This window comes from Ciconia boyciana, chromosome 1 (genome assembly GCF_034638445.1).
Source record: "Ciconia boyciana chromosome 1, ASM3463844v1, whole genome shotgun sequence".
Classification (NCBI taxonomy): domain Eukaryota; kingdom Metazoa; phylum Chordata; class Aves; order Ciconiiformes; family Ciconiidae; genus Ciconia; species Ciconia boyciana.
In genome coordinates this window covers 193,663,346-193,677,702 of record NC_132934.1, presented here as the reverse complement: position 1 = coordinate 193,677,702, position 14,357 = coordinate 193,663,346, and the positions used below count along the sequence as shown (strand labels likewise).

General features: G+C 38.8%; 1 protein-coding gene across 4 annotated transcripts in view; it reads left to right on the top strand.

Annotated features, from left to right (window-relative positions):
- NBEA (neurobeachin) overlaps positions 1–14,357 on the top strand; it is a 522,877-nt gene that overhangs the window by 495,002 nt on the left and 13,518 nt on the right. For all 4 annotated transcript variants that reach the window (XM_072854755.1, XM_072854781.1, XM_072854766.1 and 1 more), the window contains 3 exons: positions 1,922–1,993; positions 4,151–4,306; positions 8,656–8,826. In XM_072854755.1, the coding sequence (XP_072710856.1) occupies positions 1,922–1,993; positions 4,151–4,306; positions 8,656–8,826 (399 nt within the window). The remainder of the gene's footprint in view (positions 1–1,921; positions 1,994–4,150; positions 4,307–8,655; positions 8,827–14,357) is intronic.

The following is a 14,357-nucleotide window of genomic DNA, read 5'->3' as shown; positions in this document are numbered from 1 at the left end:
CTGGCAGAGCATGGGAAGCTGAAAAGTCCTTGATTTAGTATAAGCACTACTTAGCAACAACTAAAACATCCCTGGGTTATCAACACTGTTTTCAGCACAAATCCAAAGCATAGCCCCGTACTAGCTACTGTGAAGAAAATTAACTCTATCCCAGCCAAAACCAGCACACTCCCCTCTTTGCAGCACAGGAGAACCCCCTGGACAAAATAGGTCTTTATGCAGAGGGATTTGTGAGATTTAGCTTAGATGTCTACCTCCAATAGACTTAAATGTAGACATCTCCTCAATAAATAATCCCAGTCAGGCGAAATAGGTCCCACCTCTTGTGCACAAGGCTGTCCAAAGACAGGTGTTACAAGCAATAATTAGAGGAATGAATGGGAATTCCCTTATAGGCATGCATTAGAGGAACTATCAGAGCAAGTAAAGTTAATATCACTCTGAATTCTTGAATAGTAATATAAGTTTTAATGTGACTTTTATTCTGAAAGTTTAAATAATGTTAGCATGAATATTAAAATTTCACATGTATTCAGAATGTTCCTGTTCTCTGTTTACAAACAAACAAACAGGATAAGTTCATCTACAGAACTGTACACACAGAGCACTTCTACGATTGTGGGATGTGTGTAGAGCTTTATCTTTAAGAGTTTATACACAGTGAAAGGCATTTACATAGCCATCTCACAGGAGAATCAAATGAATCTAAGTTAATACTAGTAAAGATCTGTCCCAAACTGGTTTGATTTTGAAAGGAGAGACAGAAAGGAGGGAACGAGAAGTTCTCAGAGCAGTGGTTTTCAGAAGCTGGCAGGGCTAGCTGTAGACTTTCTTTTAGCTCCTCCAGTTGTCTATCGCAGTAGTAGAAAATAACAATTACTGAATACAAAGGTCATTAATGAAGAGTTCCTGATGTGTAATATAAGGCAGAAACATTTGAAACTAGTAAAAGCTGTGCTCATGGGAATTTTTGTTCAGCATAGTCAGGAAACTATGCACTTTTCTAACCTGGATTACGGTTTAACCTCTCAAGTGCCCTCTCACTGCAATTCCTCCTAACTGGGGATCGAGAGAGACATCATATAAAATACAGCCCTTACTTAACCACATCTTCAAGCCTGCATCATTATCTTGATCTCCTGAAAGCAGTAGAGTTAGGAATATGAACTAAGCCACACAAGGCCCAAGAACATAACAATCTCAGTCATCAGTTTGCACTCGCAGTTTATTCTCTAGAACTTTGTATCTCTTATGGAGGATATTCTTGTGCAACATGGCAGTTCCTGACAAAAATTGTGTTTTCAATAGTGGCCATTGTGGCCATATGATAGGGAAGGTTCTCAGAAGAGCCAAAGCAATGCTATCTGTGCATGAGAGCAGATAACACTAAATATGGAGCCACTGATGAACAGCTTAAGGACTGCTCAAGATAGAAGTAATAAGAATAATTGTGGCAAATTTACTGTAGACCACACTTTCCCAGCTAAAAACGCTAGATAAATCCATGAAAAGGTCCAAGTTTCTGTCACAGGTTTCCCTATATAAGAAACACATAACAATGTTTAATCCAAATATTTTTCTTTTCTGTGCTATTATTAGATCTCACCCAGTGCTCAAATGTAAAAAAATTTCTGTTACACTATTTTAAATGAGTTATTTAATGTATGTTTGTGGCTGCAGAAATCGTGATGAAATTAGCACTCATACATTTATAGTTGCTATTACATAAATGAAGAATAAACAAATGCATATTTCTGTAGCACAGAAGAAAGAATCTTAAAAGATTCATAGAACAAGTAGTAGTAAGAAGTTACTTTTTTATATATAATAATCCTATAATGAAGTTTTAAACCTAGAAAAATCATATTAAAAATTTAGACAACAAGGTTCCTATGTGCTATATTCTTCCTTTCATGTTTAGGCCTTCGGGGAGCCCCAGGATATTCTTTGGATCAAGCCCACCATCTTCCAATTGAAATGGATCCATTGATTGGTATGTCAAGATGAAAATGTAGCGATATATTTGAAAATGGTGTTTTTAAGAATTATTGATTAAGCTATATTTGTATATTATGCTTCATTTAACACAGAAGATAGGAAAATATTTATTGTTGTCAGTCCTGGAGAACTAAAAGCATTAGCTATTGATGCTGAAGGAATTACATGAGTGCTATTTGTTATTAACATCGCCAGCAATTGGTATTTAAGAAACAACCAATTAAGTCAGTTGCATTGTCAGCCCATATCTATAATTCTGTTCTCTTATCAGGTCACATTAGTAAAATAAAATGTGAGGTTCTGGTAGAGTTCATATAGTTTCATTTCTTACAGCCAGCACTGTGTATATCAGTGCAGATGCATATCCATTTCTTTTCATTCAGTTTATGATTAGGTTTGTTTTAGTTGGCATTGCTAAATTAATAAAGAAAAGGCTGGATTTTAAATCGATGCATGATTGTGTTTTTTAAATCCACAAATATTTGAGAAAGTGAAGTATTTTCAGAAATAGAATCTGCTTAAAATGTTAGAAAGATTACAGGACTTGTATTCCTAATGGTCATTATTTATCTTTAATTGCAACTATTTGCTTTGTGGTTGTTTGTTTATTTTTTGCAGTAGGTAAATTTTTGAGACAGAAATTGTGGATAGGGACTATTCTTAGAGACTATTTTGCAGCATTGGTGAGAAAAAAATGCATTTTTAAACATCTCCAGATGAAAAGTTCCTTTTTCATCTGTGTCAATATTCGCGGTTGAAAGATTTATGTACAAGTACCTCAGGAGAGTTAGCTTTCTCATTCTGTATGCTTCATTTGCTCATATAATGACAATGGTTTTCTCTTCAGATTTTCCTCTCAAAAGCTAGAGCACAACTATTGTGCCCACCTGTTCTGGAAATTTGAGTAATTTGTTATTCATTATTTTTCAGTGGATGGACATAAAGAGTCTGGTAATTTAAATATGTGTTCTTGGAATGTACACAAACATGGCATTAACTTTTACAAGCAAATTTAAAATAGGGGGTTTTTTTGGTTGAGTCTCTTATTTCATGCAGTTGTGAGCAATTTAAGTAGAATAACCAAAAATAGCGACAACAGAAATTTCAGAATATTATCTGCATTATATATCTGCATGTGTTCCTACAGTAGGAGAAACATGTCTCTCAGAGTGAGTTTTCTCTCACCTAACTTCAATTATCTGAAGTTAGTTGTCAAGATTCCCCCCATAGCTACTGTAGGAAGAGAAACAGTCCTCTGAGTTGTCTAGCACTTGCACATCTATTACAGCGTGAGATAACTTGCCATGTGAAGCGATGTCTCTCTCTCTCCAGTGAGTATAGAGGGACCGTAGATAATTAACTTAGATTATATAGGGAACTTTTAGAAAGTTAATATCAGGTGAGAGGGAGCACACCTTTATTGTATTGCCAAATCCTGTCTGTTGTGTGTCATGGGAAGTACATAGCGCATTAGCTCCGTCTGACAGTGGGGGTGGTGGGGTTCTGTATGAACCATTCCTTTTCCCTCTATCTGGGGGAATTTCCAGGTGGCATTGCCTCTTTTAACATTACTGCCCATGGCCTGGCTCCCTGCTTGAGGAGTAGATGAGAAGACTGTTAAAAAAAGCACATTCAATTTAAATTGCTTCATTGGTTGAATCCTTATGTCTTTGATCTGGTTAAGCTTCTGCAGGTATGGGCGATGTCAAGGTCACACAACACAAGCTGGGATATTTTCTGTAGGAGAGGTACCAACCAGCAAGAATTGAGTTTCTGCAGCATTGTTAGCATTGACTTGGGATTTTAAATGGACTTCTATCACTTTCCCCCAGTTCAGTTTGGTTTTGGAGAGTACTTCAGCAGAGCACTTAAAATATTACCACGTATTATGCAGTGCATCAGGCAGTTTATAAGAAATTGTCATCTCTTGTAAAATCTTTTGTCTTATTCAAAGGGAAACCAGAAATCTCGCAATAATTTTGTATTTCTGACAACCATATAGACAGCTCTAAATGTTCATATTCAAAATGCTTACTCAACAACAAATTCACAGTTCATTGAAAGTTAAATGTATTCATTTTCTCCTGTAAGTGGATGACAGGAAGGTGTTGGAATGGCTTGCTTGTAAAATGTGTTTTGCATTTTGTTACAGCCAATAACTCTGGTGTGAACAAACGGCAGATCACAGACCTTGTGGATCAGAGCATCCAGATCAATGCACATTGCTTCGTGGTCACAGCAGATAATCGCTACATTCTTATCTGTGGTTTCTGGGACAAGAGCTTTCGAGTTTATTCTACAGAAACAGGTGACCCTAAATACAACCCCCTGTTTTTTCTTAGGTCACAAAGTGGACGGTTGTCTTAATACTACCATATCTAATGCCTGTGCTTACCCCTCCATAAATGATAAAGGGCAGTTTATAAAATCCTTCATTATTGTTTGAGCATAATAACTTTAAGATGCTTATTTTTTGGAAGATAAAGGACATCATTGTGGTTTAACCCCAGACAGAAACTAAGTACCACACAGCTGCTCGCTCACCCTCCCCTCCGGCCCTGGTGAGATAGGGGAGAGAATTGGAAAAACAAAGTAAAACCTGTGGGTTGAGATAAAGACAGTTTAATAGGACAGCAAAGGAAGATAATAATAATAATAATAATAATAATAATAATAATAATAATAATAATAATAATAATAATAAAGAATATACAAAACAAGTGATGCACAATGCAGTTGTTCACCACCCGCTGACTGATGCCCAGTCAGTCCCCGAGCAGTGATCGCTACCTCCTGGCCAACTCCCCGCAGTTTATATACTGAGCATTGACGTCATATGGTATGGAATAGCCCTTTGGCCACTTTGGGTCAGCTGTCCTGGCTGTGGCCCCCTCCCAGCTTCTTGCTGGCAGGGCATGAGAAGCTGAAAAGTCCTTGACTAGTTTAAGCACTACTTAGCAACAACTAAAACATCAGCGTGTTATCAACATTATTCTCATACTAAACCCAAAACACAGCACTATACCAGCTACTAGGAAGAAAATGAACCCTATTCCAGCTGAAGCCATGACAGTATCTACTCCTTATTCTATATCATCTACATTATGCCCAGGTCCTACACTTTCCAATACATTCCAATTAATCACCACCACTTTTCCTGCCTTTTAATATATATGCACACAGATATCATTCCCTTACTCTATGGGTAATCTCTCTAAAATGTCTGTTGAGTTCATTTAGTCCATGACTTTGGGCTCCATCTGTCATAACAGTCTTTCAGGGCAGGAGAGATGGTGTGTGGTGCTGGATTGTTGCATGCTGAAGTCAGTTCTGGTTCCATCACCACTGCACTTTGCTCGGTTTCATCAAAGTTCATTCTTCATTAATCTGATTATTCTTACTGTAATACCGTTGATATGGCATGTAGCAACCACAGAAGTGATGACATGCAGTATTATATAGCAATTAACACCATACAATTCAGTTCATTGGCTATTTTCACCCAAAATCAAATCTCCTTGAGGTACACATCAGACTTCCCCATCCTTTCGCATTACCCACCAAGTGCACCCAGGTCCCTGAGCAAAAGCAATCCCATGAATGTGTTTTCCTTTGCCTGAGGCAGGAATAATCCAGACTGCCTTCCCTAGCATATTTCTTATGTGCATTACAAGGGACTTTATCCCCCTCTACAGTATGTAGAAGTTTTGATAGGGCTGTGCCAGCTCGATTGGTAGATTCCCTAGTGTTGACTAACCGGGTGGCTTTTGCTAAATGTGTATCACAATGTTTGAATGTCTCAGCACCCATTGCTCACAGTGTAGTCTTCAACAGTCCATTGTATTGTTCAGTTTTCCTGGAGGCCAGTGCATGATAGGGGATGTGATATACCCACTCAATGCCATGCTCTTTGGCCCAGCTGGCTATGAGGTTGTTTTGGAAATGAGTCCCGTTGTCTGACTCAGTTCTTTCTGGGGTGCCATGTCACCATAGGACTTGCTTTTCAAGGCCCAGGATGGTGTTCTGGGTGGTGGCATGGGGCACGGGATATGTTTCCAGCTATCCGGTGGTTGCTTCCGCCATCGTAAGCACATGGTGCTTGCCTTGGCGGGTTTGTGGGAGTGTGATATAATCAATCTGCCAGGCCTCCCCATATTTATATTTCAGCCATCGTCCTCCATATCAGAGAGGCTTTAACAGCTTGCCTTGGTTGATTGCAGCGCATGTTTCATATTCATGGATAACTTGTGCAATAGCGTCCATGGTCAAGTCCACCCCTCAATCACGAGCCCATCTATATGTTCCTTGGTTGCCTGGCGTGTCACGGGCCCACTGAGCCATAAATAATTTCACCCTTATGTTGCTAGTCCAGATCCACCTGAGCCACTTCAATCTGAGCAGCCTGATCCACCTGCTGGTTGTTTTGTTGTTCTTCAGTGGCCCGACTCTTACGTGGGCATCTACATGATGTACTTTTACAACCAGGTTCTCTACCCGGGCAGCAATATTTTGCCACAATGCGGCAGCCCAGATGGGTTTGTCTCTGTGCTGCCAGTTGCTCTGCTTCGATTGCTGTAACCACCCCCACAGGGCATTTGCCACCATCCATGAGTCAGTATAGAGATAGAGCACTGGCCACTTTTCTTGTTCAGCAGTGTCTAAAGCCAGCTGGATGGCTTTCACCTCTGCAAACTGACTCAATTCACCTTCTCCTCCAGCAGTTTCTGCGACTTGTCATATAGGGCTCCATACAGCAGCTTTCCATCTCCGATGCTTTCCCACAATACGACAGGACCCATCAGTGAACAGGGCATATTGCTTCTCATTTTCTGGCAGTTTATTATACAGTGGGGCCTCTTCAGCATGCGTCACCTCCTCCTCTGGCAATATTCCAAAATCTTTGCCCTCTGGCCAGTCCATGATCACTTCCAAGATTCCTGGTTGACTGGGGTTTCCTATTCGAGCCCGTTGTGTGATCAGTGCGACCCACTTACTCCACGTAGCATCAGTTGCATGATGTGTAGAGGGGACACTCCCCTTGAACGTCCAGCCCAGCACCAGCAGTCGGGGTGCCAGGAGGAGCTGTGCTTCAGTACCAACCACTTCCGAAGCAGCTCGAACCCCTTCATATGCTGCCAATATCTCTTTCTCAGTTGGAGTATAGCGGGCCTCGGATCCTCTGTGTCCCCAGCTCCAAAACCCTAGGGGTCGACCTTGAGTCTCCCCTGGTGCTTTCTGCCAGAGGCTCCAGGTAGGGCCATTCTCCCCGGCTGTGGTGTAGAGCACATTTTTTACATCTTGCCCTGCCCAGACTGGCCCAAGGGCTACTGCATGAACTATCTCCCGTTTAATTTGTTCAAAGGCTTGCCATTGCTCAGGGCCCCATTTGAAATCGTTCTTCTTCCAGGTCACTTGATAGAGGGGACTTACGATCAGACTGTAATTTGGAATATGCATTCTCCCAAAAACCCACAACGCCTAAGAAAGCTTGTGTTTCCTTTTTGCTAGTTGGTGGAGACAAGGCTGTTATTTTGTTAATCACATCTATTGGGATCTGACAACGTCCATGTTGCCATTCTGTTCCTAAAAACTGGATCTCCTGTGCAGGTCCCTTGACCTTACTTTGTTTTATGGCAAAACCAGCTTTCAGAAGGATTTGGACTATTTTCCTCCCTTTCTCAAAAACTGCTGCTGCTGTATTGCCCCACACAATGATGTCATCAATGTGTTCTGGAGCCTCACCCTGTTCCAGTGCCGTCTGGATCAGTCCATGGCAAATGGCAGGGCTGTGTTTCCACCCCTGGGGCAGCTGATTCCAGGTGTACTGGACACCCCTCCAGGTGAAAGCAAACTGTGGCCTCCACTCTGCTGCCAAAGGGATTGAGAAAAATGCATTAACTCTATTCCAGCTGAAACCAGGGCAGATGTAAAAGGAAATGGAAAGGCATACAATTTTGTTAGTGATAACTTTTGGAAACCATAGTTATATTCAGGGAATCGATCATATCAAAAAGATCAATCAAAATTTTTGTTACAATATTTTCAGGCCTGTATTCTTTCTATCTCTATTTATTTCGTGTAATAAGGAAGTAGGTTGCATAGCCTGCTAGTGGGAACTGATACTTTGTGTCTTTGTCTGATTGCTTAGCCTAATATCATTCAGTATATCGCTAAAAACTGATTGCAATAATAGAAAGAAGGAGGTGATGATCATAGTAAACCTTAGTTTGGCATTAACATAGAACAAATACACATTTTTAATATAATAATGTAGCACCATTATGGAAAAGTTCATGTGCTGTCTTATGCATATCATTCATGAAATTCACAAATAGTGTTCTAACACCATTGCTTAAATACTGATGGAGCAGTAACTCCACTTAATATTCAGTGACTGCAGCACTGACTTGATTTTCAGAGATAAGGGTTAGGCTATGGATTGACACAGAGCACAGCCCTCAATAGGAACATAAAAAGAGAAAAAAATAGTTTTCTCTTTGTGACTTTTTAAGCTTTTTGTAGCATGTAGTGAACTCTAAGAGACATGAGGCAAAAATTACATTTTAATTGAATATTTGTTAATGATTTAGTTAATGATTTCTAAATGCTGCGAGTACTTAAAAAAACTGAATTTGTATCACTTTGCACTCCCACCAGGAAAATTAACTCAGATTGTGTTTGGCCACTGGGATGTCGTGACTTGCCTTGCCAGATCAGAGTCCTATATTGGTGGTGATTGCTACATCGTGTCTGGGTCTCGTGATGCTACATTGCTGCTTTGGTACTGGAGTGGCCGACATCATATAATAGGTGACAATCCAAATAGCAGTAAGTATATCCTGTAAAAACCACCTTCCTGAGAGGTCCTCTGGCACACCTATTCATTTTTAGCATTCCTTCTGTCAGCTTCAGAAGGTATTACCAAATCTATCGATTACATCACTTACAGGCTGAAAGTTGGTGTAAGAGTGCCACATGCTAAGCAATTCATTGAGTACTAGCCAAAAAAATGTTTAAACAGTCTGTGCGTGGTAACAGATAATCGTATGGGAGTAATTCTTAAATTCATAATTGCCTTTATCACTTATAGCATCATGTCATCATAAACTAGAACAAGATGGTTATGGCCTTTAAGTGACAGGACGTATATCACTATATTTTGACTTTCCTTTCCCCAGAAATATATTTTGGCAAATTAACGTACTCCTTTTGTGCTACAGCATGCTATATCAGCTGCTCGCCTTTTCAAAAAAGGAATGTCTCACATACCGTGGAATTAAATGAGTCTCTTTGAGAAAGGTCTTTCTGTAGCAAGCAAACCTTTGGAGAAGCAATGTGACTGAATAAAAATAGAAAAAGATAAAATGTCAGGAAGAGTTTACATTTCATTTGCAGGGGACTAACTATCAGTGCTTTGCAGAGTGAAGGGGACACAATGATAATAATAATAATAATAATTTATATAAGAGAGTGCTTAAAGTGCACTACTAATTTACAAGATCCCTTCACCAAGGCCAGAAATGTGACCACAGCTAAAGACAAGAGCAACTTTTATCCATGTACTAGAGCTGTTTTGTAAAACACTAAATCCATGCACGTTTTCATTTAAAGCAGGTTCTGAATTCTGATGATTATTTTCAGCACAAGGATATTGCCTCTTTAGATAAACATAGAGGAATCTATCACTATCAATTTTTATCTCTGGTTCAAGTACTGACTGGAGGCAGTTGTAGACTTGTCAGCTACAGACATCTAAGTGAAAGTATTACTTCAACTGGATGTCTTGTAGAAAAGTGTTTTATTTGTTACAGAGTACATATTTTGTTAATTTCACAGCAGCAGGTTTTTTATTATTTTTTAATTTTCTTCCATTAGTCTGTAAGCAGAGCAAAGGGGAGACAGATAAGAACCTCACTTTCTCACCTGGCTTTCTTTTGCTTTTATAACACAGAGAGAATGGAGGGGAAAAAACATTAAATTGTATTCCCATAACATTTTTTTCTAATTTTTATGTATATTCCATGTTTTTTTTAGCACTTAATTCTCAGATAGGGAGAAATTCAATCTGAAAAGAAATTTAATTTCAGGGCAGTCTGTTTAGCTTGATGTCATTTTGCTTATTTGGATGTCTGTGTGATTCATATCAAGTATTAGTAATTTCTGTGCTGAGTCAGAAAAAAGTAAGAGCTTGCTCCTTTCATTGAATGAAAAATGTAAAACTTTTCCTTTACTTCCCTTGATTATGTGGGGCTTGGACAGCCTTGCGATTAGCATCTCCTGACTGGCTTATACAAACTGCTCCACTTCTTTTGCAGATAAATTTTTCTTAGTTCTGATACCTTTTTCTCATCATTAACATATCTGAATGAAAGAAGGTGGTACTTTTTGGAATCTCAGGTTTAATATGTCAGCTGAGTAACTTTGGAAGTGTCTGCCTTGGAGAACTTTAATTTTATGAAAAGAAAGGATATCAGTTGCCTGACAGAAGTCAATGTAAACAAAAACCAATCGTGTGATTTGCTCTCTATCTCTACCTGTATATGGATAAGGCACTGTTTTGCTGAAGAAAAGACCTTATAGTCAGATTAATGGGAGACTGTGCTGCAGATAGTCGTGTCCAGGCAAATGTAATCTCGCAGGCACAGATAGCAGCACCCAGGAAGATTAAATAGCTAAGTCCACTGTGCTAGCTTCCAAATATATTGACCAGATTTCTTACTACTCATGTTGAAGACATGTTGAAGACGTGTTGAGGAAGAGTGATGTCATCACTATTATTGCTATCGCTACTCATTGTATTAAAGTTAACATGGATATGCTAATTATGTACTGGTACTGTACTATAACCAGAACTTCATGTGTTGTAAACATATCCTTATTAACAGCTACTTTGACTTCTCATGAACGTACATCAGTAAGGATAGATCACATTAGTGTTTATATGCCTGAAGGACCTACTTCTACCATTACTAAATCTTTCCACTGAAGTACTGACTACTAGATTCTGTTCCCTACCATGAACAGACATGATAGGTTGTTGTATGACTGACTCCCTGTATACTAATTTTCAGGAGTGAAACATTCACAACAATCCTTATGAACATTTGTTTGAAGTTTTACATTGTTTAAGCCACCAAAGTAGTAAAGAAATATTTCCTAATCTACTCATCTAGACTTACTGGTAGAAGATTAGGATTTACCTTGTAGGAAAAACGAAAGTGAGATGTTCACTGTAGGTCAAATCCAATTAGTTAACATCTTTGGAATGAATTTCCAGAAAGATGTAGATGATATTTTCAGGGGAAAAAAGAGGGATTAGTTTTTTGAAAGCTGTCATCTGGAGACACAGATAAGGTATTTTGTATCACAGACTGTAAGAAGGTGAAGAATTCAAAGAAAAATGTCAGGTATAGTAATTATCTGGGTTAGATGCTTGACTTTATAATGATCTTTTAAGCTGAAGGACAGTTAATTATCAATTTCAGCTTCAATGCATCCAATTACCAAGAGGAACTTTAGTTGTTTCAGAAAACGTTAAGGGGGGGCAAAAAGCAGGCCCCCAGTCCTAAACAGTTTATGTAGTTTAAAATTTGTATAGAAAAATGTAGATACCATTTCATTAGAAAACATAACAATCACAATCATTGTTTGTGAAATACTCTGGGGCAAAATATTGCCAGAACGAACTCCTTACCAATTCTGCTGAAATTCCATATTCCAGAATCCATGAGTGAGTTAGATGATAAAATCTTTACTAAACAACACATATGTCAATAACCTAACCTGTTGGACTTACGTAGAGCCTTCTGCTGAAATACCTGTGCGGGCATGTGCTCAGAGGGTGACCTCAGCTGTGTCTGTGGGAAATACAGAACCAGCTCTGGTTTAGAGAGGAGAACAAAGAAAACTTGTGTCTTGGATAAGACTCTTGCAAGTGACTGCTCCAGCTCAGTAGATGAAAACTTGCCTATGAGAGCATGGTGAGCTTCCTTTTATAATTTTAAAATAATTTTTCCAATCAATGTGTTTTTTAAGTTATCACTTTTGTCCTACAATAAGTATCAAAAAGGAGTTTCTGGTTCAGTTTGCACTTGTCACAATGTCTTGACACTTGTCACAATTGCTGTGAGAAGACCGAAATTTTACCAGATTTTCAATACAATGTTTTCCATGGAGTAGCTTTCAAAAGTAGCTTGCAAAAACCCTTCTGGTTAGCATGTTTGTCCAGGAAGTGGGAGACTAAGTTCTTGGCCTCCAGAGACTCAGGGAATTCAAACCTGCATTCCCATATTCACAAGTATATGCTGACTATCAGGCTATGAATTAATGTGGGAGGGGCCCCCTGTGAACCTCCAGCTTTGGTGGAAAGCAAAATTATTTTCTCTGCTCCTGTTTATCGATCTTATATGCCATTATGATTGGATAAAAATAGAGATAAATCAAGAAATCAGGAACCAAAACTGCATACCTTCAACAGCAGTACGTAGGGCAAATCGTCTCCCTACTTGTACTTTCTCTGGTCCAACAAAAATTGGTTTCATGGCTATGCAATGGCTAAGCTCCAATAGCAGTGATAGAAAATGTCCTTTTCCAGCCTAGACTAGAGGCTGGTGCCTGGGGATGCTCCTGGAAAGTGGGAGATGTGGCGTGAATTCCTTTAGGCTGAAGGGGAGTTGAATGCAAGTTTTTGTGGTTTTATGTACATTTGAGCCTCCCTTTATTTCTTTATCCTTGCTTAGATAAGTACCCCGTTTGGGAAAAGCATGAACTGAATGAAGCTTAGTCATCTTGCCAGGGTCAGATACCTACTTTCTAAGCCAAAATTGCCCATCTGAAATAAGTAGTCTGAATCTGCACCTTATTAAGTTGATGACCACATTATATAAATCTGCTGCAGTTGAGAGAACAGTGAAAGGAATCTGTTTTCTCTTAGGAAGACACGGCACATGCAAAGGACATAGTTTGCTTATTTTAATTCTTTGAAGTGATCTGGCAAATGTAAATCTTTGCAGTTCTAAGAGATTGAATAGAAAAATTATTGTGATGGAGTTTGACAATTTGGGTTTTGGTTTTTTTTCTCTTATGATATCCAGGGATTTGTTTTAGCTGAGCGCTAATTTGTATACAAATTTCTTCTCACATAGCAACTGTATTAGTCATCACAAAAAAGAGCAAAGAGATGTATCAAGATGTATCATTATAGTTGTTTTATTTTTATATTTTATGATTTCTTTATTGAATGTCTCTTTCAAACAAGTGACTTTGAAAATGAGAATTATCTCCGAGTCTTTGAACAGATACCAAAGTGGATGATGGAATTGCGGAAAAGTGAGGGACAGATGCTTTCATCTGAAACAGACACAAATTCAGAAACTAATTTGGAAGTGATAAAAATTAATTTGCACACTTTAATTGGAATCAGACTCCTGCATGAAAGAAAGGAAGGGTAGGCAGCTTGTGCTAAAAGCTGATTGAATTTTTTGTCAGGTAAGTATGTTGGACTTGGCCGCTTATCCTCTTGAGCCTCTCTGTGCAATATATTACATTCACCCTCTGACTGGTGTTCTTTAAAAGGATCAATGCTATTCCTGTTTTGTCCCTAGAGCCTGAAATTTCATTGATCTTGGGACTTGACATTTCTCATTACCTATTGTAGCTTCCAAGAGGACGGTCACAAGAGGTGTGAGAGTTAACCCTGCTTTTTCTAATGGGAACTGTGCTGACCATTGGAAAATATTGTGTCTATCAGCACTAAGCTGGGTTTGTTTAGCATTGTAACATAATCATCAGAGGTGCTAACAATTCACCCTATCTCAGTGAGTGTGTTCTGTATATACCTGAAAGGGAAGGTAAGCGCTACCATAAGGGACCTTTGTTATGTTAACCTGCACTTTTTTTAAAATCTGTCACAAAGTATACTTTTATTTGTTCCTTTTACATAACATATTTTTTAAACAATTTAAAATTGTGGTTTTGTGAGTTTGTATCTTGAAAGAGTAGTTATTCTGAACTCAGAATATTCACTTATTCTTTTATATCCCTCCACATTTTAATACCCTATAACATGCCCTAGTTTAACCTTGAAAGGGCAGCAGTTTAAAAATAGCCACCAGTGTGTTCTGCACCAAGTGGACTGGATGGCTCTCTGGAGGTCCTGTGCAAGCACATTGGCACACGTGCAATCTGCTTTGCATGTTTAAAGAGCTATTACAGTACTTATATATTTGTACGATTTAGGTATTAATTTTTAAAATAAAGTATCTTGCAATTATTCTGCCAGAAGCTCTTTGAAAACCAGTGTGTATTTTTTACCGGCACCATCTCTACTCTGGTAGCCAAAGACATGTCTCTCTTAAGAC